This window comes from Natrix helvetica, assembly GCF_964273705.1.
Source record: "Natrix helvetica genome assembly, chromosome: 8".
NCBI lineage: Eukaryota > Metazoa > Chordata > Lepidosauria > Squamata > Natricidae > Natrix > Natrix helvetica.
This window is the reverse complement of record NC_138559.1, coordinates 9,689,691-9,713,884: the sequence shown is the minus strand read 5'-3', so window position 1 is coordinate 9,713,884 and position 24,194 is coordinate 9,689,691. Positions and strand designations below refer to the sequence as shown.

At 46.6% G+C, this 24,194-nt stretch overlaps 1 protein-coding gene across 3 annotated transcripts in view; it reads right to left on the bottom strand.

The window, feature by feature from the left end:
* TACC1 (transforming acidic coiled-coil containing protein 1) overlaps nt 1-23,936 on the bottom strand; it is a 69,345-nt gene extending 45,409 nt beyond the window's left edge. The window contains exons 1-2 of one of the 3 annotated variants that reach the window (XM_081960755.1): nt 23,307-23,936; nt 18,396-18,502 (exon numbers count right to left, since the gene is read on the bottom strand). In XM_081960755.1, the coding sequence (XP_081816881.1) occupies nt 18,396-18,502; nt 23,307-23,518 (319 nt within the window). In that variant the 5' untranslated portion in view covers nt 23,519-23,936. The remainder of the gene's footprint in view (nt 1-18,395; nt 18,503-23,306) is intronic. The other 2 variants (XM_081960756.1, XM_081960757.1) reach the window with 2 other exon arrangements.
* Nucleotides 23,937-24,194: the final 258 nt, after the last annotated feature.

Sequence of the window (24,194 nt, the reverse complement as noted above, 5' to 3'; positions counted from 1 at the left end):
GTGGCTACTCTGCCGGTTATGCACACATTCCCATTTTGGCACTCGGTGCCCAAACATTTAGCCTACACTGCTATATATGATCCAATCATCTGATGAGGAGCACCACAGTCACATTCAGGGGAAGATACTCTGCCCCATTTAAACAGGAAGTCTGGATATTATTCAAAGTTTTCCAAGCCTGGCAGATAACATGGAATCCCACTAATTTTCGTGTCAGGTCAGCTCGGCTTTTTCTAGAGTCTGGAGCATCAGTTTTCAAGCAAGGCGCATCTTTAAACTCCGGCCTCTGACGCAGGAATCGCTTTTCATCCAAGTTTGAATTGCAGATGCAGCAATGTGTAATTATGTTGTCACACTTTAAGATACAGAGAAAATTCATGTAGATGGTACTGTAGAAAAGATTATATACCGTATTTTTTGGGAGTATAAGACGCACCAGAGTATAAGACGCAACGAGGTTTTGAAGAGGAATTAAAAAAAAAACGTTTTTGCTCTCTGCAAACCTCCCCAAAACAGCCCGTTTTTCACGAAAAAGGGCTCATTTCCCCCCCCAAAAAAATAGCCTTTAGGGAGCTTGCAGAGTGCTCCTGGGGGGTGCCCCCCCCAAAACGAGCAAAAAAAGGCCCGTTTTTCACAAAGAAGGTGATGGATAGCCTTTAGGAAGTTTATACAGTGTTCCTGGGAGGGCAAAATTGAACAAAAAATGGCCCATTTTTTGCTCATTTATGCCCTCCCCGGCCCCCAGGAGCTCTCTGAAAGCCTTCTAAAAGCTATGCATGGCCATTTTGGTGAAGGGGGTGGCGTTTTGGGAGGCAAAAAAAATGCTGTATTCAGTGTATCAGACGTACCCAGATTTTCAGCCTCTTTTTTGAGGGAAAAAAGTGTGTCTTATACTCCGAAAAATACGGTAAATCCATCTACTAAGAAAGCTAGCAAGCCAGAGACAAAAATTCCAACCCAACCTGCTTCTTGATTCTGCATATTTTCTATCTCCTGCAAAAGATGATGATTATTATGAAAAAATATTAGTCTTTTATAAGAGAAGCATTAAATCGTGGAAGTCAAAGTAGTACAGGTCAAATAGAAATGTGCCATTTTAGAAAGTGCATTTTTCTAACCTACAATAATCTTCTTAGAGGCACACCTTACTAGATACTCTTTTAATAATCTTCTTATATCCACACCTTTCTAGGTACTCTTTTATCTCATCCCGAAGTTCGCACTTGGCTCCCGAATGGCATGATGAGAACTTATTTCTTCCTTGCTCATCGTTGGCTGAGATGTGGAAAAATAAAAACCGCCCTGCCCTACAGTTCTGAGAGAAGATGGAAACAGAATTTAGAGCAAAATCTAGAATGATCTATGAGAGAGAACAATAGTCTGGTAACCAACTGCCAAGCTCCTGCAGTGGCTCTCGTCCAAGTTAGTGACATTCCCAAAGATTCAGAGTAAGAAAGTTTACTGGTTAGATCAGAGGTGTCAAACTGAAGGCCTGTGGGCCGGATTTGGCCTGCCAGGTGCTTAAATCTGGCCCATGGCGCTGGCTTGGAAATAGGAAAGGATCAACCCACTTTTGGCCTCCCCAGCCTCCAGTAGCTCTCTACTGGCCAAAAATGGGATGCAGGGGGAGGAACACGTGGCCCCCATATTTGCTGATTTTTAGCCTCTTCGGCCTCCAGCAGCTTTCTGCTGACCAAAAACGGCCCATTTTCAGCCGGCAGAGTACAGCAGGAAACCAAAAACGAGGCACGGGGGAGGCGTGTGCCCCCCACACCTCATTTTGGCTGGCAAAGGGCTTCAGGAGACGCCCATCCCATCTCCCCTCTGCCAGCTGCGGAAGTCAACTACAATGCTGTCCCTCAAAGAAATCCAGTTTGACACTCCTGGGTTAGATTATACAGCAGTGATTGCAAACTGCTTTTTCACCTCGGATGCTAAAAGCACCCGCGTGCTATCGCGGGAAGTCACCCCGACAATTTAATGCCCCCCACGCCATGCTCCCTGCACATGCACGCATGACACATCTTCCACTGCCCCACACATGCGCACACTGCCTTCTCTATCTCTGTCACTTTAATCACATAGTAACCCTCACTATATTATTTAAACAGACATAAAAGAAAAATGCCTAACACCTGTAAACTTTTAATCTTTCTACTATTTTTATTCATTCGATAAACAATCGGCAAAAATCTCTGCTCTTGTTCTGCAGTATTTTAGAAACAGCGATCTTCGTTCCCAGAAAATTCCATACGTTAAATCTCAGGACTGACGCATGCTTCAGATTTATAGGGGAAAATGTAGTTTTAGACAAGTAGAAAATTCACATCTCTCCTCTTGACAGTTTTTTAAACCAAGCCAATCTTCCTGGATTTGGAGACTGGGGGCTAAAACATATGAAGAACGGTTGCAGGAACTGGGTATGTCTAGTTTAATGAAAAGAAGGACCAGAGGAGACATGATAGCAGTCTTCCAATATCTCAGGGGTTGCCACAAAGAAAAGGGAGTCAAACTAATCTCCAAAGCACCAAAAGGCAAGAGGAGAAACAATGGATGGAAACGAACCGAGGAGAGAAGCAACCTAGAAACTATGAGAAATTTCTTGAGAACAATTATCCAGTGGAATGTTTTCAAAAAGAGACTGGACAACCATTTGTCTGAAATGATCTAGGACAGGGGTCGGCAAACTTAAACACTCAAAGAGCCATTTGGACCCATTTCCCACAGAAAAAGAAAACACCTGGAGCCACAAAGGTCCTAACCGGAAGCCCCCTGTTCAGTTCTGGAGCTGACCGGAAGTTCAGTTCCCCCACCATAGAGTCTCCTCCTAGCGCGGCGTCCTTTTTCCTCTACCTGTCATAACCGAAAGCCCTATCAATTGTGGAGACAACTTGAAAACCCTCCCCTTGCCATAGAGTCTTCTCCTGGCGCACTGTACTTCTCTCCCCCCCCCCACCAGAAGCTCCTCTCAAAATTGTGGCGCCGACTGGTGACGGAGCCGCAGCAGAGGGAGGAAAGAGCCACATGTGGCTCCAGAGCCGCAGTTTGCTGACCCCTGATATAGGGCTATGATGGCGAACCTATGGCACGCATGCCATAGGTGGCATGTGGAGTCCTCTCTGCAGGCACACAAGCCATTGCCCCAGCTCAGTGCGTGCCTCCTGCCAGCCAGCTAATTTTCGGGTCTCTGTAGCACATGCATGGGGGGGTTGGGGAGCGTGAGGGGGGCACACCCACCCCGCGCCCTGTTTCTGGTTGCAAGAGCCTTCAGAGAGGCCTGCTAGGCCCAAAACAGGCCGCAAGGGGGGAAGTCACGCACGCATGCGCAGGGTGACAGGGGAATGCAGAGGGATCACACATGCATGCACAGGGGGTGGGGCACATGGTGTGTGTGTGTGTCGCACACGCATTGCATTGTGGAGTTCAGCATGCAATGACAAAAAGTTTAGCCATCGCTGATCTAGGGTCTCCTGCTTGAGCAGAGGGTTGGACTAGAAGACCTCCAAGGTCCCTTCCCATATTATTTTATGTTCTATAGTTTCTCTGCTGCCTTGCGGGGCTGCAGAGCGATCTTTGGAAAAGCTTTCTGGATTTTTTTCCACACCTTTTTCCATCTGAATCCAAAAAACACTACATAGTCCCAATCCTATCCACATTCAATCAAAATGTCGCAGAGATTTTACATCGTTCCTTTACTAACTCTATGCTTCCCCCATCTGATGTGAGGCAGTGGCTTCCTTCCCATGCAAGGTACATGAACACAAGACTGAATGTGAGAGTTTCTCCATTATAACGTGAGCATCTTATTATAGCACGTCATAGACAAAATTAAAACAGCAAAAATAGCCAACAATAAATGATATTCATCATCTCTATTCCTACGTCAAGGAATCATAATCCCATATAATTATATATTCTGATGCAAGGAATATCCCTCTCAAAAGCATGTTGAGATAACTGGGTTTTAAGTGCTTTCCTTAATCCCAATAATATTACAGCAAGTCAAATCTTGAATTCTCCTTGTTTCAATTATCTCCGCATAGCAAGATGTTAAGAAATAGATGCTTAAACCCACAGGTTCAACTTTCACGTTGAAATATTATGAACTCTTCCGGATTGTGTTAAGGAAACCAGTTAAAATTTTCATTTAGGATTTTTTTTTTAAAAAAAAAAACATTTTCGAATCAACCATTAAAACAATGTTTTCCTTTTGAAGTTCACCTTGATTGGTTACAGTTTACCTAACCTCGCTTTCAACCTGTATTTCATTTTAATTTGCAATCAGGAAAAGGAGATAGGTATGGTTCTCAGATCTGGTTTTAAAAAGGTGCGTGAGGATGAAACAACCGTTAATACAGGCAACGGAGCTCTTCCAAAGTATCAGCAGAAGCCGTCTTCAACCTGGTGAAGATGTGAATTATCGTATGACAGTCAAAGTCCATCCTACCTAGAAGATGCCAGATGAAAGAATTCTGCGCTAGAATTCCTAAAATAAAGAAGCAGTTCAATACATCTGATAAAGCCAATTTTCTTTTTGGCTTGAACACTCCATAGTATGTTTAAGATGGGGATACACTGAGCGGTGGCCCAGTGGCTAAGATGCTGAGCTTGTCGAACAGAAGGTCGGTAGTTCGAATCCCTAGCGCTGCATAATGGAGTGAGCTCCCATTACTTGTCCCAGCTTCTACCAACCTAGCAGTTGGGTAGCACGTAAAAAATGCAAATAGAAAAATAGGAACCACCTTTGGTGGGAAGGTAACAGCATTCCGTGCATCTTCGGCGTTTAGTCATGCCGGCCCCATGACCACTGAGACATCTTCGGACAGTGCTGGCTCTTCGGCTTTGAAATGGAGATGAGCACTGTCCCCTAGAGTCAGGAACGACTAGAACATACAGTATGTGTGAGGGGAACCTTTATCTTTATTGAGCTATTATGGGCACAAAGGAGCTGTTTTCTGCACCCAGGAAAGCATGGCAATTTCCTGATTATGGCCTGTTTTTAGAACCTGCTTGGATCACTTCCAATCCTCACTATTTTTTCCCAAGCTTTTTGTTTTTAATTTTTAGATCAGGGCTGGGGCGGGGAGGTAAAGATGATCTCCTGTGTGATTATGAAGGGCGTGTCGAAGTTCTGGAATGCTGAGCCCCAGGAAAACACCTGTCAACCCCACCAAGCTGCATGCCTCCGCCTCTTCTATTCCTCTCGGGGCGTGTAGCACCCAAGCAGGTGCTCAAATAAATCTGTCAAGGACAAGCTGACAGGCCCTTGGCAACACCCAAAGGCTGAGCAACTCCAACCACCTCACCTTACAAATGAAAAATAGGTACACAACCCTTTGAGTGAGGTACTCTGCAGCAAGCCTATTGCAAGGCTCCAGGAGATTGCTGTGCCTCTAGGTTCCACACACCAACTCTGGGATGCTTCCAAAGGCCTTCAAAAGTTCCTAGCAAATGGTTAGACGGCACACAAACATGGATGGGAGCCATCCTGGCTGTAATCTTTCATTTTAATACAATTTAAATAGTAATGGAATCCAATCCAATGAACCGTATTTTTCAGAGTATAAGACACCCCCCCCCCCCAAAAAAGAGGGTGAAAATTTGGGTCCGTCTTATACACTGAATGTAGCCTCCCCCACTCCCACCCTTTGGCCTCTGCCTCCCAGCAATTTACCTCCTTGAAGCAAACAGAGAAAATGGGGCTTGCAGAGGCTGCAATAGGCTATAGCAATCCCTGCAGCCTGAAACAGCTGATGATCGGGAGGTGCAGTTAAACTGAAAGTGAAACTTGCTGTTTGTTCCACATGGCAAATTGCTGGGAGGCAGATTTTTTTCCCTTGTGCTAATCAGGCTGTTTGCTTGCAAGAAGGTAAGTCAACAACTATAAATGCCTATAGAATGTTCACATTATTAGACTTATTTTTTAAAGACTGCTTTATTATTGTTCTAGACAGATTAACAAAATGAAGAAGCTTTTTACAATAAATGCCTGATCTGAAGAGGCCCAGTGCTATTGCATCTTCTTTTAAATAGCAGAGAATAACTATACTTCCAGAAAGCCACATCAATTTTAACAGCATCTGTACAAGTATAGTCTGACGTGTAACACTACAAACAGTGTATATCGTCTGTACTGTTTGCTGTTTGTTGCAAAGAGGCAAATTGCTGGGAGGCAGAAGCAGAAAGAGGCTAGAAGAAATCGCGACACAGAACATCACCAGCCTGTCATCCACTGCATTGATGTGTTGTGACAGCATTTGGAAATGGGCCATGTCCAGTAGGGATCAATTATTTTCTGGAATTATCTGCAACATATGCTCAGCACCCCAAATCTGCCCTAAAAAGTTGCCCTACTCTTGTGTGAGGCGCTACAGAGCTTCAACTTCATTGCCCGGCTTTGCCAACTTCCAAAAACTTTATCTCCCTTATTAGAAAAAAAAAAACTTTTAGCACTGCAGACTGAGAAAGGCACAGGGACAGGGAGTTGGCTGCATACTTTAAATTCCCTTGCAGTCTTATACCTCTCTCTGCCCCAGAGAGAGAGAAAGGAGGGAGATCTTCTACGGGCAATTAGCAAGGCGCAAGAGGCGGAGGGGTCATTCCTGAAATATTCTGGCATTTAGCTTTTGAAAGACCAGAAAAACCTGTTACGACACAGCGATAAGCAGAAATAATTCAGGTCAAGTTTCCTTAATCCCACTCCCGCAGGGAAAAAAAAAAGATTTTGGAATGAAAACCAATGAAAACCTCGAGTTACAACCATTTATTTCGCGACCATTGCCACTAAAACAGCACTGGGAAAAGAGACTCATGGTCATTTTCACACTTAAAGCTATTGCATCATCCCTACACAGACATGGGATCAAACTTTGGATGCTTGGCAACTGAGTCATACTTATGACGGCTGCAGTGTCACGGTATCACAGGATCCCCCTTTTTTGCAACCTTCTGATGAGCAAAGTCAACGAGGAAAACCGATTCACTTAGCCACCTCGTTATTCATTGAACAACTGCTGTGATTCACTCGTAGCAAGAAAGGTTGCAAAAATGGGGTGAAACTCACTTAACAAGTGTTTCACTTAGGAACAGAAATTTCCGGCTCAATTGTGGCCATAAGTCAAGGAGCACTTATACTGTTCTTCCTTCTCAAAATCTAATAGCTGGTTCATGCATGTCTACCCATCACAATGACTTCGTGCCTTCCTTGCACACCAAAAAAAGTTTCCATATTATTTGCTTTTATCTAATGCAGGGGTTTCAAACTCAAGGCCCAGGGATTGGATCTGGAATGTGTTGGTACTTAGATCTGGCCCGTGAGGCTGCCCTGGAAACAGCAAAGGACTGGTTTGTGGTGCTTCTGCCAGTGAAAACGGACTCCTAAGCTCCATTTTAAGCTGCGACAGCCTCCTGCAACCCTCAGCCAATGAAAATGGAGCTCTGCTTTTGCTGGCAGAGGGTTGCAGGAGGCCATCACAGCCAAAAACGGAGCTCGGGAGTCCGTTTTCACTGCAGAGTGCTCGCGTCACCACAGCTGCCCTCGACATGAGTGGCATCAAGCTGGCCGTTCCCACCTCACCCTGGCCACTCCCCCCACCCCCCTGAGGTCAGACACAACCGTGATGTGGCCCTCAATGAAATCAGGTTTGACACCCCTGATCTAATGCATTTCATCTACCCTGTTTCCCTGAAAATAAGCCCTCCCCAGATAATAAGCCCAATCAAGGCTTTTGAGTGCATGCGCTAAAATAAGCTCTCCCCTGAAAATAAGCCCTCCCCGAAAATATTGCAACGCAGCAGCTGCCATGAGGTGACCACGCTTGCTGCCTCCTGCACCTCAAAAATAATAAGGCTTCCCCGAAAATAAGGCCAAGTGCTTATTTCGAGGGTCAAAAGAAAATAAGAACCTGACGTATTTTCGGGGCAACACGGTAATGTTGTATTAATACAATTAATCCACCTTCTGTTTCAATTTGTCCATAAGTCAATCTGGAAGTAATTCAATGGAATCCTTCCGAGAACAAACAGATCCAGTTACTGCAGCAAAGTCAATTCTGCAGGTCAGCTGATTCAGAATAATGGATTTGCATTCATGCCAGAAACAAAGGAAGGCAGGGAAAAAAACAGGTTTTCCCCCTCTGAACACTAAAAAGTTGGCATCCTATAGCATTTCAGATCATCCAACTTTCAACAGAGTCAGCTCTTCTGGATGTTTGGTAGCCCTCTTTATTTTGTTCGAAACAGAGAAGCAAATTCAGACGTAAAGTACTGGCCTGCGGGCATTCACTATTATGATTTTTAAGGAAACCTACGGAGCTATTCTTAGAAATTAAAAAAAATGCTTTTTGCCATGGCTTAGCAGGCATGATGGCAATGAATTGAACATTATGTGCAGAGAGTAGATTGTGAAGGTACACACGGAAGTGTATGAAAACAATTACAGACTGGTTATTAAAAAGTAGAAACAACTTCAGTTGTCCACTTCAGCTACTCTAGTACACATTAGTCAGTTCCTACCGATGGAACTGAAAGTTGGACCATAAGGAAGGCTGAGTGCCAAAGAATTGAGGTTTTTGAACTCTGGTGCTGGAGAAGACTCCTGCGAGTCCCTTGAACTGTAAGGCCATCCGACCGGTCAGTCCTAGAGGAGATCAACCCTGACTGCTCTTTAGAAGGCCAGATTCTGAAGAGGAAACTCAAATATTTTGGCCACCTAATGAGAAGGAAGGACTCACTGGAGAAGAGCCTCATGCTGGGAACGATGGAGGGCATAAGAAGAAGGGGACAACAGAGAATGAGGTGGCTGGATGGAGTCATGGAAGCAGCAGGCGTGAGCTTAAATGGACTCCAGAGGATGGTAGAGGACAGGAAGGCCTGGAGGAACGTCGCCCATGGGGTCACAATGGATCAGACATGATTTTGCAACTAACAACAACAATCCTATTTCAACTATTTCAATCTTGAAAATTTGATTTTATGCACATTTGTTTGTCCCTGGTTCCCTAAAAGATTTGCACGAAGCAATGCCAGTATAGCTGAATTGGACATAACAGTTATGAGGCGGCTGCCATACTCCTGTAGAAATGTTGTATAGAATTATGTGGATTGTGTGAATATGTTTACTTCTTTTTCTTTCACGTTCTCACCATACTCTGAATGATAATAATCCAGAAAATAATCCCTGTTCGTTTCTAAACCTTTTGCCTTTTCCCACATCCGTTGCTCCCCCCCCCCATGAATGTTTGAGAAAGGGAGACAGTGGAAAATAGATGAGTTTTCATAATTCATCTGTGGGGGTCAGCGAGCTCTGCCAGCGAAAACAGACGCCCGAGCTCCGTTTTCGCCTGCCACGGCCTCCTGCATCCCTCTGCTAGTGATGTCTCTTGCGGAAGTTATTGGTTATCTGATAGCAAGGCTGAGCAACTGGATAGTAAAACCCACCTCTGGAAGAATTCTTAGTTCAGTGTTTCGGGGACAGTATCCAGACTATTATTCTTTTTTTAAAAAAAAGAGTTTTATTGTTTTTCAATTACAAAAATAAACATTCCCTCTTTTCTTCTGCAGTGTGTCATCTGAGTACAAACATCTCTGTGCAACATCATTGCTCTTCTGCCACATCTTTCACGTTCATATTAACATTATTTCCCTAAGTTCAGTGTTATAATATATTAAGCATTTAAACATTATAAAACTCTCCATTTTTCTCCTTACTATCTTCTAGCAATAATATACCAACATTAAACATCGTTATTCTTAACATGCACATACTAACCAATTTTATATCTGTATGGTAAGTGTATTATCTACTTATTTTTTAAATTTTCTTCATTTTCAACCTCCTTTTTTCTCTCCCTCTCTCCAACCATTGGTAAAATACTTCCCAAATCATATAATATTCAGTTTGCTCTTTCTCTTTAATTGCTAATGTTAGTCTATTCATCAGAATATTCTTCTTGCATTCTTGCATTCCTTCTTGCATTCAGCACCAGAATCAGCCGCACTCAGATTGCATAACAAATCCATGAAATAATTTTAAAAATCGACGGCGTACGCCACTCTTCAAATGGCAGGTAGGAAGCGGTCCTAAAAAAGGGTCAGAGGCAATTTATCAAATCCCTCCGGAGTGAAATTTTCTCTGTTTTATTGGCCTATTTTGATGTATACAGCCACCCACCCATCTAACTTTTATGGGGCTCTGGTTGGCTTGCAATCAAATAAACTTCAAGAAAACCTAACCAGCGAGAGGTATTGTTCGATGAAAGCATGTCCTTGTTCCTGCTTTTGTAGCATTTCAGCTCACTGGCTGCAGGCAACTCGCATAAAAGGGTGTGTTTTGTCTTCACAAGATGTGTTCCTTTGCTTTCTGGGAACTGAGCAAGTTTGTTTAAAACCGAACTGCACTTAAGTCAATCAGAATAGAGCTGGAAGGGACCTTGGAGGTCTTCTAGTCCAGCCCCCTGCTCAAGCAGGAGATCCCATACCATTTCAGACAAGTGGCTGGCCAGTCTCTTCTTAAAAACCTCCTGTGATGAAGCATCCGACAACTTCTGAAGGCAACACATTCCACTGCTTAATTATCCTCACTGTTAGGAAGCTTATCTTTAATTCCAGGTTGCTTCTGTCCTTGATTAGTTTCCATCCATTGCTTCTTGTCCTGCCTTCAGGGGCTTTGGAGAATAGCTTCGCTCCCTCTTCTTTGTGGCAGCCCCACAAATATTGAAAGACTGCTGTCATGTCCCCTCTAGTCCTTCTTTTCTCTAGACTAAACATACCTAATTCCTGCAACCGTTCTTCATATGTTTTAGTCTCCAGGCCCTTAATCAGCTGTTCTTCTCTGCACCTTTTCCAAAGTCAAAGTCACTTTTTCCACTTTATAATCAGTGGAGCAATTAGCATCCAAAAAGCTGAACGGAATAAATACGGATCTCGTTTTGCCTCTTTCCTATAAATGACAATTTCTCCTGCAGTTGCCAAGAAATTCAAAATTCAAGCAGGTGGTTGCAGCTGCTGAACGTTGAAGGAAAAAAAGCCAAGTAAGTCTTTGGCACTTGGCAGCATTTCTGTTTAGCATCCTAGCTTCCTCTGCAGATCTCTCATCAAATCTATGACTTTCCCAGCCTTGCTGCAATAGTGTGACTCAACCTAGCCAAAATTGCTTACACGGTGCAAGCAAATTGCCTTGGCATAATTTTTCTGAGCATGGACAAATGGGGGGGAGGGAGGGAGAAGGAGAGGGAGAGGGAGAGGGAGAGAGAGAGAGAGAGAGAGAGAGAGAAAATATATGAATTTGGAGAGGAGCCCACATCATTAATGGCAGTCCAGCTCGAAAGGCCACCGCATGGAGAGTACGTTTTTGGCACAGGTTGCCCGAAGCAATCTAAAATAATCAATCTTCTGTAACATTCGACCCAGCACGCTTACTTCATCTCCCGAGACAACGACCTGGGGACAAAGAGGATGCTACAGCCTACAGGAACTATGAAGACTATTGGGCGCTATCTAACAAAATGAAATTCAATGGTGGAAAAAGTAAAGTTCTACATTTAGGCAAGAAGAACAAAATGCACAGGTACAGTATAGGTCAGCGATGGCGAACCTTTTTTGGCTCGTGTGCCATAAGTGGGGGGAGCGCAGGGGGGTCGTGTGCAGGCATGCCGCACCCATAATGCAATGTGCGACCCCTAGTGTGCATGCGCGCACTACAGGCGCGACCCCCCCCATTTTGCATGTTTTTTTGCCCTCCCCAGGCTCCAGAGGCTTTATAGGAACATGGGGAGGGCGAAAACAGCCTCCCCCGCCCCCCAGAAGCCCTCCGGAAGCTTCAGGGACCTTCAGGATGCTTCCCTGAAGCCTCCAAAGCAGTCAAAATGACCTTCCGAGCAAACCGGAAGTGACTTCCGGTTTGCTCAGAGGGTCATTTTAAGCGCTCCGAAGGCTTCAGGGACCTTCAAGAGGCTTCCCTGAAGCCTTCGCATGCACGCTGGCCAGCTGACAGGGCAGCGCCTCGTGTGCCCTGACAAATGGCTCCGCGTGCCACCTGTGGCACTCGTGCCATAGGTTCGCCATCACTGGTGTAGGGTCTCCTGCTTGGGTGGGGGTTGGACTAGATGACCTACAAGGTCCCTTCCAACTCTGTTAATCTGCATCTAAATATTTCAAGGTCATATGTCTTACAAGCCCCCCAAAACCCCAGGTTGTTCTGACTACACAGGAAGTGCCAAATTGTTAAAACAATCTCCTCTGGTTTTCCCCGTAAATATTCTCCCTTGAAAATTCTGACAGTGAGGCAGAAGCTGGAATAGCAGGGTCACTGGAGGCTTTTAAGAAGAGACTGCACTGCCATTTGTCTGAAACGGTGTAGGGCCACGATGGCGAACCTGTGGCCTGCCGAGCCATTTTTGAGGGCACGCGAGGAGGCATTGCCCTGTCAGCTCCAGGGGGCATGCGCACGCTGGCCAGCTGATTTCCGGCCATTTTTCGCCCTCCGGTGGCTTCCCTGAAGCCTCCAGATGGGGGAAAAGCTGGTCAATGTGCAAACCGGAAGTCCGGGAACGGACTTCCGGTTTGCATGTTGGGCCGTTTTTCAACTTCCCCACGATCCTAGAAAGCCTCTGGAGCTTGGGGAGAGTGAAAAACGGAACTACCAGGCCCAACCGGAAGTCGGAAAACAGGCTATTTCTGGCCTCTGGGGGGAAGGGGGGAGAGAGGCCATTTTCACCCTCCCCAGGCTCCAAGAAAGCCATGCGCAGAGGTCACGGCATGGGGGAGCATTAAATTATGGAGGTGGGTACGCCACTGGTGTAGGGTCTGCTGCTTGAGCAGGGAGTTGGACTAGAAGACCTCCAAGGTCCCTTCCGGCTCTATTCTGATTCTTTTTAATCTTCGCTACTTGCATTGCAAAGATTTTGTTCAGACACTTAAGGCTCTTGTGGCCATTGAGGCATCCCCATGGTCGCATGGTCTGGTTCGGACGCTTGGCGGCTGATTCGTGTTTGTGGCGGTTGCAGCGTCCCAGGGTCAATGAGGAAGCCAAATTCACTTAACAATGGTGTTATTGACTTAATTGCAGGAATTCATTTAACGACGGTATGGTCATGGGATGGGGCAGGGCTCGCTTGGTGGACATCTCACTTGGCAGCAGAAATTTGGGCTCAACTGTGGCTATAAATTGAGGACTATTTGCAGTGACTAATGTGATATAATCCCTAATGTGATTCAATCAATCCACGGAACAGAAGTTGCCTTCAGATGTTGTGGGAGCTTCATCCCTGGAAGCTTTCAAGAAGAGACTGGACTGCCATCTGTCAGAAACGGTGTAGGGTCTCTTGCTTGGGCAGGGGGGGCTGGACTAGATGACCTATAAGGTCCCTTCCAACTCTGTTAATCTGACTACGATGGATTCACAAGGCAGGCTTTTGCAGTCATAGCATCCTTGTTCATTTCAGAAGAGGGATCAGGAGACAACCAGGCACATATTAAAAAGGAGGAAGTTCCCCCCTTCCTCTTTTACAAAATACAGAGGTTTTACTGCATCTATTCGTGGCAAAATAAAATAATAATAGGGAAATGGTTTGCCCTTTTATTCTGCCAGAATTGTTTTTTAACTCCACAGTCTAATTTATAGCCCCGCAAAGCCTCAAATTCAGCAGCGAGATTCCCCGCTGTTTCTCTCTTTGTAATACAAATTTCACGCTTACAGAGGATGGAGGGGGAAAAAGGATTTAGGGGTGAGAAAGGAGAATTCCGTAAGATGCAAAATGTAGGACAGTCCCAGAAAACCCCCAAAAGAGCCTGTGCTCCCTCCGTTGTTAACCCCTCCTGCAGCAACTGTGCTAAATAAAGATATCCCCAGCACCGCCTGGTTGTTGTTTTGCTAAGCACGAAAAACCGCAAAGATCCACTTCCTCCACCGTGACAAAGGGAGCTGTCACGTTCGAGACACACACAACCCGCTCCCCGGCTCGCCTAGACGGTGTGAGGTGTGTTTATCCTGATGAGAAGCAGTCTGCCACACGTGACCTGCATCAAAACGAAGGGCTACTTGGTCGGCAGAATGCAAAGGAATGCCAGCCTTTCGTAGCTCCGTCTTTCTGATCTTCTCTCTCTCCCTCTCTCTCTCCTCTCTCTCTCTCTCTCTCTCTCTCTCTCTCACACACACACACACACACACACACGTGTGTGTGTATCCCTACTGAAGACATCATATGCGGAGTTGAAGCCACACTCACCAAAATCAACCCAGATGAAGCCAATAAAATCAGACTTGCAGTCACCAACATCCTTTGCTCCAGTAATCCACCCAGAAGCAATTTACAACAACAAGAAGAAAAAGCACTCACCAACCTGAGGAAAGACAACTACATAATTCTTCTCCCAGCAGACAAAGGTAACGCCACAGTGGTGATGAACATGTCTGACTACCAAACCAAACTATCCAACCTACTGCAAGATCCCGCTTACAAACCTCTAAACACAGAGCCCACCACCTACCTGGAAAAAACCACCAAATCCAAAATAAAAGCCTCTCCCATCAGTGAAGAGATACAGCAAAGAATCATCCCCAGAGAGAATTCTTCCAGATGCCCCAAACTCTATGGACTCCCCAAGATACACAAAGAAGGAACATAGTCAGCTCCATAGGCTCACCTCTACAGAATCTTGCCAAATTCCTCACCAAACAACTCCAACCTACGCAGAATCCATAACCTCACACGTACAAAACTCACTCCACTTCATAGAAACAATAAAGAAACAAAACCTACAACCCAGCGACCTACTTGTGAGTTTCAATGTCATATCCCTCTTCACCCAAGTGCCTATAAAAGAAGCCTTGACAGCTATCCAGAACAAACACAACCCCCCTAAACACATCCTGGACCTGACCAACCACTGCCTAACCAACACATACTTCATCCATAATGGACAAAGATACAAACAGATAGAAGGAGCACCCATGGGACTCTCACCCGTCATCGCAAACTTATACATGGAACATTTTGAAACTAATGCCTTAGATAAATCTAAACACAAACTCAAAATCTGGCTTAGATATGTTGATGACACTTTCCTGATTTGGCCACACGGGAAAGAAAAACTGGACAACTTCCTCACACATCTCAACAGTCTACACCCCAAAATACAATTCACTATGGAAATAGATTCAAACAACCAACTTCCCTTTCTGGATGTCCGAATCTACAAAAAACCCAATGGCTCCCTAGGACACACCATCTACCGGAAAAAAACACACATCAACCGCTACTTAAACGCACAATCCCATCACCACCCTGCACAGATCAACTCTGTAGCCAAGACCCTCATCTCCAGAACCAAACGCCTAGCCGACAAAGACCACCTGAAAACTGAATTACACACTCTCACAAACGTATTAATCTCCAACGGATTCCAAAGAAAAACAATTACCAACCTAACGAGCCCCACCCACCACCCAGGTCGTTACAACACGAAACAACAAGACACACAGCCAGCACCAATGAACCAATCATGATATAACCGCACAACCAATTGTTCCACTTACTGAAACAAAGTCAACACTCCACACACCCCCACCAAGATTTATAGAAAGACGGCATCTCCGATCACACTTTAAGCCCAAAACCCAGCTGAAGATGGCGAGTGAGACCTCGCTAAAATGTTACCAAGACAATCTCAATCTTACACGGGAAAAGGCCCGAATACAACAAGGCCAGCATATCCACACCCGTGAAAACACACACACACACACACACACACATCCAAAGGAATGACATCTGCGCACCCTAAAGTTCTCCAGAATATTCCATAGGGATAAAGCTGGGCAGATAGGTGTTTGGGTCAACCATGACAAATTCTAACATCCAACCCCAAAGAAAGTTTGTTCCATTGTACTTATGGGCTCATACAAAGCACATAGAACGAGAAATAATAACACTGGAAGGGATTTTGGAGGTCTTCTAGTCCAACCCCCTGCTCAAGCAGTTTACAGAGTCAACCTATTGCCCCCCCCCAACAATCTGGGCCCTCATTTTACCCACCTCGGAAGGATGGAAGGCTGAGTCAACAGCCTTGAGGCTGACAAGATTCGAACTGGCAAATTGCAAGCAGCCGGCAGTCAGTAGAAGTAGCCTGCAGTACTGCACTCTAACCACTGGGCCACCGCAGCTCTCTGGCAGCTGCGATCAGGCAAACAGAGTCGCATCCATTTTTAATGGGTCGTGGCTGCCATTTTTACTTTTTTGATCCCCACCCCCATCCCATAATACTAAGCACCCAAGATACATGTGGAGATTGTGGGTGGTTGCTCATTATTGCCACTATGGCACAATTGAATTATTTTGAGATATTTAGCAATTCAGTTTTGTAACAGCGGTCATAACAATACCACGATATGCATTTATGATCTTGGTGAGTGATTGATTTTGCTAGAGCTGTTGATCGTTGATAGGCTTTGAAAGCCAGCTGGATTTGTTTTGAGTAGTTGCAAAAAAAGCATTTGCACTAAACAAACAAATGAATATACTGATACTTTTTTGCTTTTTGGCTGCTCCTGTTCACATCAACAAGGTGTGTGCTTGGGGGAATTCAGGAACAAGCCCACAATGGTGCAAAGAAAGGGATATACATTTTAAGAATGGAATGAGAGTTAGTACACTGAGAATATATCTGCTGAACAAAACTCCGCATTGGCGAAAGGAAGGGCAACTGGCCATTAAAATACTCTGCTAGCTGCATTCAGTTTCCTCATCCCGCAAGGGATTATGGGGTCATTAAAAGAAGATGATGATGAATGAGAGTTAGTACAACTAATCTTTGCAGTTCCTTGCTCTAAGCCACCATGTAGCTTGCATACAGCTGACCTTACGGTTTCTAAACCAAGATTTCTGATGCAGCCGTTTGCCAACTAAAGCTTGTTTAGCAAATCCTAGTTAAAGCAAATTCACAGAGAAACCATTTCTGCTCTTCATTTTTCCCTACTTTAAGGGGAGCACGGATGCTCCCCTTATGCTGTGTTAACCTTTTTGAAGGAATGCTACTACAGTATTATCAATATTTTACATTCAGTTATTACCGTATTTTTTGGAATATAAGACGCACTGGAGTATAAGACACACCAAGATTTTAAAGAGGCAAAATAAAAAAAAAAGTTTTTGCACTCTGCAGACCTCCCAAAAATGGCCCATTTTTCGCTTATTTTTGCCCTCCCCAGCCCCCAGGAGTACCCTGCAAGCCTCCTAAAGGCTATGCACAGCCATTTTGGTGAAGGGGAGAGGGTTTTGAGAGGCCAAAAATGCTGCATTCAGTGTCTAAGATGCACCCAGATTTTCACCCTCTTTTTTGAGGGAAAAAGGTGCATCTTATACTCTGAAAAATACGGTAGTAATAATCGTTGACGGAGAAGAGTCATGACTTAACAGAACGTATTGCCCAGATTATGGGAGATGGAGCAGGGACCCTACAAAAATAGAGGTCATTTCCTAATGAACATTTTCTAAAGCAGTGTTTCTCAACCTTGGCAACTTGAAGAAGTCTGGACTTCAACTCCCAGAATTCGCATTCGCTGGCTGGGGAATTCTGGGAGTTGAAGTCCAGACATCTTCAAATTGCCAAGGTTGAGAAACACTGTTCTAAAGGCATCTTGCTAAATCTCAGGATTGAAAGTAGGTTTTTCTCAGTTAGAAAACTGTGGGGAAAAACCTTATTTTGGCAAGGAAACAATTTGAACGAGACTATGAACAAAGGGATTGTTCCCATTTATTCATAGTGATTATCAACAATTCAGGAACTCAGGAATTTGCCGGCAGGAAATTATATTTGCTATGAAAGGTTCAAATGAGCATATTTCATCCTCTGATTTGACTGCACAAGGAAGAACCCACAGGCCTACATATAAACAGAGCTCAAATTGCCACCACTCTAGGATCTGAAAAATCCAACGTAACATAATAAAACACCTGATCTTCCAAGCTTAATAAAAAGCTACTGTCTTGTTTATCAAAGGTTTCCAGCCCTGAAGGGCGAGCAATTTGCTTTTGACCTTTCTTGTTTTTATTATTAATAGAAGCTGCAATTTTCAGCCAACTGAACTTACTCCAACAGCCTTTCACACTCTTGCAAGGACATTCTTAAACATAAGTCCATCTGGTTACCTTGCTTTCTTTCACGGAGTGCATCCACAGCAAAATACGATGGGGGAAAAAAAACCCCAGATCTATGCTCCGCTTGAATTACCAGAAGGTTGCGCTAAAATATGATGAGCACACATCTTCGTCCCTATTAGACCATGCACAGACCCAAGTGATGAGCCACACACACACACACAAAGGACTTAGCAAGGGGAAACAGGATGCGCTGTGCATTTTCGACGAAGGAAGGAAAAGTAAGGCTCAGCGGTGGTTTACCTTGGGGCCCAACTTCCAGGTCCAGATCCAGTTCTTCCAACTCTTTCCCCAAGGAGTGTATTGGCGTCTCTGCCTCGGGAGTCCCAAAATTGCCTTCGGAATCCGAACTGCCAAGGGAGGAAGGAGAAGAGAGGGGAAAGAAACATTATTTCCTCCAGCCAATCAAATGACTTTTGAAGCTTGTTATGAAGAAGTTTGCAAGAGGGGTTCAAAAAAATGCACACGCACTTACGATGCATCTTAAAAAAAAGATACAAGGTTTAATTACGGTTGTGGACACTGTGTCCTGCCTTCCTCCAATGACACTGCCTTTCAGGTGTTAGCTATCACCTTAGCTTAAAGGTAAAGGTTCCCCTCGCACATATGTGATAGCTGTTCCTGTTTCTAGAGCAGTGGTTCTCAACCTTCCCAATGCCGCGACCCTTTAATACAGTTTCTCATGTTGTGGTGACCCCCCAACCATAAAATTGGTGTCTCTGTTTTTAAGACCATTGAAAATATGTGTTTTCCGGTGGTCTTAGGCGACCCCTGTGAAAGGGTCGTTTGACCCCCAAAGGGGTACCGACCCACAGGTTGAGAACCACTGCTCTAGAGGGCGGTGCTCATCTCCGTTTCAAAGCCAAAGAGCCAGCACTGTCCGAAGATGTCCCCATGGTCATGTGGCCAGCATGACTAACCCCGAAGGTGCACCAAGCACTGACCTTCCCACCAAAGTGGTCCCTATTTTTCTACTTGCATTTTTTATGTGCTTTTGAACTGCTAGGTTGGCAGAAGCTGGGACAAGTAACGGGAGCTCACTCCGTTATACGGCGCTAGGGATTCGAACCGCCAAACTGCCGACCTTCTGATTGACAAGCTCAGCATCTTAGCCTCTGAGCCACTGCACCCCTATCCACCTTAGCTTACCCATCCCTTTTTTTTCTGGGCACCCTTTCAAACAGAGCACTGAGCTGGAGTGACCCAACTTTAAAAATACCCCTGAGATATTAACCTAGGTTCACTGCACTTGTAGGAAATTCAGACAATGCTGAAGGTGGGTGTTTTGCTCCAGAATATGCATGCATTTTTGATTGGTTTTTATTTTAAATAATCTAAAGAAGGTTGGAAACAAGGGAAATGTCAGGCACATGGTTTCTCACAGGTTCTGTGTGGGAAAACAAGGAACAATCAAGAGCAATCTAAGAGCAACCAGGATGATTAGGGGACTGGAAGCTAAAACATACAATGAACGGCTGCAGGAACTGGGCATGAGTAGTCTAGTGAAGAGAAGGACCAGGGGAGACAGGATAGCAGTCTTCCAATATTGGAGGGGCTGCCACAGAGAGGAGGGGGTCAAGCTATTCTCCAAAGCACCAGAAGGCCAGACAAGGAACAATGGATGGAAAGTGAACAAGGATGAGATTCAACCTGGAAATAAGAAAGAATTTTGTGACAGTGAGAACAATCAACCTATGGAACAGAAGTTGCCTTCGGAAGTAATGGGAGCTTCATCCCTGGAAGCTTTCAGGAAGAGACTGGACTGCCATCTGTCAGAAATAGTGTAGGGTCTCCTGCTTGGGCAATGAATTGGACTAGAAGACCTCCAAGGTCTCTTCCAACTCTGTTCATCTGTTAAAGGGTGTGAGCAAACAAGAATTTGTGGCTTTTTGCATTTTGCCTGTTTGAACAGCAGAATTGTAGCAGTATTCACAACTGTGTGTTTCCTTCGCTGTGGGTGTTCCAAGCAAGTTGTTTTGGCTCCTCCAGAAAGTTAATTTTCTCAGGACCACAGCAGCAAAAAGCAATTAAATTCCCCCCCCTCCAGTGCATTCTTCATCCAATTATTAACCATCCTCCCCATGGATGCTACTTGGAAGGCCTGAGCTTCATTTATAATAGGTCACCAGAAGCACGTTGCTCTGGTTTCTAATTAATTTCCAGGTGCAATTCAAAAGGCCGCTATGAACCATTACAGCCCAGTTGGACTTGGCACTCAGCTATACGGAGAATCACATTCTTCTACTTGAATCAAGGCAACCAACTTAATTGTCCCAGGAGAAACTATCCGCAGTACCCCACTTCCAAGAAGCGAGGAGGTCAAAGCAAGGAGGTGCTTCTTCCTGGGGACAAAATCTGCTCTTTGAAATAACCTCAGCCGAGATCAAAATGGCACCCTAAAATATATATATACTTATTTGAGAAGATGCTGAAAATGGAGTTCTTCACCACTATAGTGATATGAACACTTGCCCTCTGAGTTTCATTTTGACGCAGGTTGGGGTTTCAGTTTTGAACTTTTATTTATATCTACTGTGAACATTCTATAGCAGGAGTGTCAAACTCCTGTCATCACGTTGTTGTCATGTGATGCATCATGACTTTTTCCCCTTCACTAAACCAGCCCTGGCCCTGGCCGGTGTTCGGACCTAGGCTTCCCGAGACAGTAAAAAGCGCATGCTTAGTCCCAAAAACCCTCTTTTTATTTCAAAGGCTGTGAATTATGTTCATGCACAGCCCGTAATGAGTCACAAACAGTTTGTAAAGAGTCCGACCGACGTCTGCCACAGTCCTTCGGGATAAGGCTGATAAGCACCCACCTTTATCTCCCTTGAAACGCTGCCACGTTTCAAGACCTAATGGGCAGTTAGCTTGCAAGGCCACATGGAGCACAGAGTCAAAACAGAGCTTCAGAATTTAAACTGACCAGAACGAACAAAGTTGCTTCCTGCAAAGGCTCACTTGCCTTTGCTCCTCCTTTATGTCCAATCACCTGCAAGCCTTACTCCTGAGTCGTCCCTTTTGTCTTAACTGTTCTTGCCTTCTGGCAGTTCTGTGCATGCGCACACTGGGAACAGGATCCCCTGTTCCTCTGCCTTGCTGATGTCCGACTCTGGAGGCGGCACATAACTCCCAGATGGCCCTGCCCTCCCTCTCTGCCTCCGACGCAGAGCCCTCATCTGAGCCTTCCCCAGACTCCCTGGCGGACCACAACATCCACTGCTTGACACCCAACAGACCACAACAGCCAGTGCTTGACACATCTGACCTGTGGACTGTTGAGTTTGACAGTCCCGTTCTATAGTATATTATATTTATTAGCCAATTCCACTGGGCTACAAGATAAAATAAATCCCCACCCACCCCTAAAAGAGCTCATGTTTGGTTTGACTCTGAATTCAGTTTTCCATCTCTCAGGATCTAGTTAGGGGTTTTCCACACTCAGACCACGAACATGCTATTCCAATGGACGTGGCTTAAGCCACTTCCTCCTTCCTTTCCACCTGTGGTGGCCTGCAGTGCCCCTGCTAGCGGAAATGGGCTCCCGATCTCTGTTTTCGGGTGGGACAGCCTCCTGCAACCTTCTGCTAGTGAAAACAGAGCTCAGGAAGGCCGCAGGGCAGTGTTTCTCAACCTTGTCAACTTGAAGATGTCTGGACTTCAACTCCCAGAATTCCCCAGCCAGCTGGCTGGGGAATTCTGGGAGTTGAAGTCCAGACATCTTCAAGTTGACAAGGTTGAGAAACACTGCCATAGGGGTTTGCAGGAGGCCGTCCCAGCCGAAAACGGAGATCGGGACCCCATTTTCGTCGGCAGAGCCCATGGGCACGACAGGCGCCCCTAACACAAGTGATGTCAAGCTGGCCATGCCCACCCTGGCCACGCCTCCCACTCCCAAGGTCAAACACAACCCTGACGCGGCCCTCAATGAAATAAGCGTTTGACATCCCTGCTCTAGACGCCAATTGCATCTTGTTCTAGATTGACCCACAGACGGTAATGAGGGATCAAGGGATCCACTCTCTGCCCTCCCCCCCCACCAAATGGCAATATCGAAAAGGCAAAAGTTTGGCTCCAGGAAGGGCAAATCGAAGTAAGCAGAGGGCACAGCAGACAAAGAGTTACCCTTTCTAGAATGTACTTCTGGACTCAATTAAGACAGTTTCAGAGATTACGTGGCAGCCTGGATGCACCAGTGTGTGTTTGTGTAGCGCATGGGTGTGTGTAGTGTGTGTGACCCATCATTTAGATCTGCCAAAGGCAGCTGTTCTGAGCAGGGCAAGGAAGGCTGAGGGACCACCTTCCGAAGGAGACACCAAGTCCCACTGTTGCTTCAGACTTCTGGGTCAGCTGCTGACCTCCCCCCTCCCATACAAGATAAAGCAGACCAGGAAGAATGTCAGGGCTGTAGGAGGGCAAAGCTCCCAGCATATCTGGAGACACCCAGAGCATATTTGGCATCCTGATGCGCTTCAATCACAGCTGTCATTGGGCAACACATTCATGGCCCAAAGACTCACCAGGGCTTGGAGACTGATGTCCAGATGGGGCATGAATAAAATAAAAGGAGTCCTTCCAATCAATGGCCAACCCGTAAATCATGATTAGCAGCAACTGGCCAACCTATAAGTCATGATTCGCGGCTAAGCGGAATGCAAAATGGGCAGCATTCAAGGTGCCATGTTTCTCGCGCCCTAACCATGACTTGCTTCTTTGGGCTTAGCCATCCATCCTGAGGGCTTCCTAACCACGATTGATGGTTTAGCCCGCTGTACATCCGACAATGGCTGGCTTCGAAAAAAGCCAGGCACACCAACGGCCTCCCTCCCATCTCCCTCGGCAATGCCCCGCCGAGACAAGAGGCCACGCGTCTCTTTTGCCCACGGAGTCAATCCTCCCCTCTCTTGTGCCGCCGCCGGTCGCCCTGGCTCGGTTCATACAGGTTTCTCTTCCACGCGTAAACCGACCCGGCTAAAAAACGCCCCCTCCCCAAAATCCCCAGCTGCGCCCGGAGGTTGAAAACCGCCTCTCCGCTTGCAAACGGCCCTCACGTCCCCATCCGCAGCGCTCCCTCTCGGCTGACCCGCGAGTTTCAGCGGAACGTGTGAAAAGCCCCCCCTCCCGGGGGAGGGGGCGGCAGCTGCCCCGACTTGCCTGAGACTCAGCGACTTGGTCTCCGCCTGCACCGCGTCCTCCTCCTCCTCCTCCTCCGCGTCCTCTTCCGCCGGGCCCCTCTCCCCGTCGGCGTGGAGGGCATCCCGCTCGGGGTCCGGGGCTCCGCCGCCTCGCACGGCCGACCACGTCCACTTGGCCCACTGCACGGGCGAGAGCAGCTGCCAGGAGGAGGAGGCGCTGCTGAACGCCATCGGGGAAGCCGTCAAGATGGAGAGGCTGGGCGGGTGGCTGAGTTGGTGGGCGGTGAGGGGAGCGCCGGGATTCTCGGAGCCGGAGCGGATCGTGGTCAGCCGTGAGCCATCGCTTCTCTTCCCCGCCTTCCTCCGCCCCGCCTCGCCTCGCCGCCGCCGCTTCCTCCCTCGGAGCAAGGAGCGCCGGTTGCTTGCCTTCCCGCGGAGGCGCGCCGGTGGGTGCTCGCAGCTCGCTCTGCCCCGGCCACGCAACACCCCCCCGCCCCCTCTCCCAGCGGGTGGAGGGCTCCGCTTGCCTTGCTTGGCCAGAGGCGTGGGGAGGGGATGGAGAGGAAGAGGAGGAGATCGTCCCCGCCCGGCCACTCCGTTCCCACGTTCGCCGCGCCTCCGGGCTGGTTGCGCAAGGCGTGCGCGCTTCCCGAGCGCGTTTGCTGGCTGCGAGGGCGGAGTGCGCCCGTCCTAAATTCACCCCCCCCTCAAAGCGCCCCTCCTTTTTGGAGTAAACGCGAATTAAGGGCTGAGGAGGAGGAGGGGTGGAACTGCAGGCAGCCAGGGAGGCAGAGCCGGTAGCCTGAGTCCTGGTGCATGGGGGCCCCCATTTGTCTGGAATGGTATAGGGCAGTGGTTAGCAGCAACCCGTGGCTCTGGAGCAGCACGTGGCTCTTTCCTCGTGTGA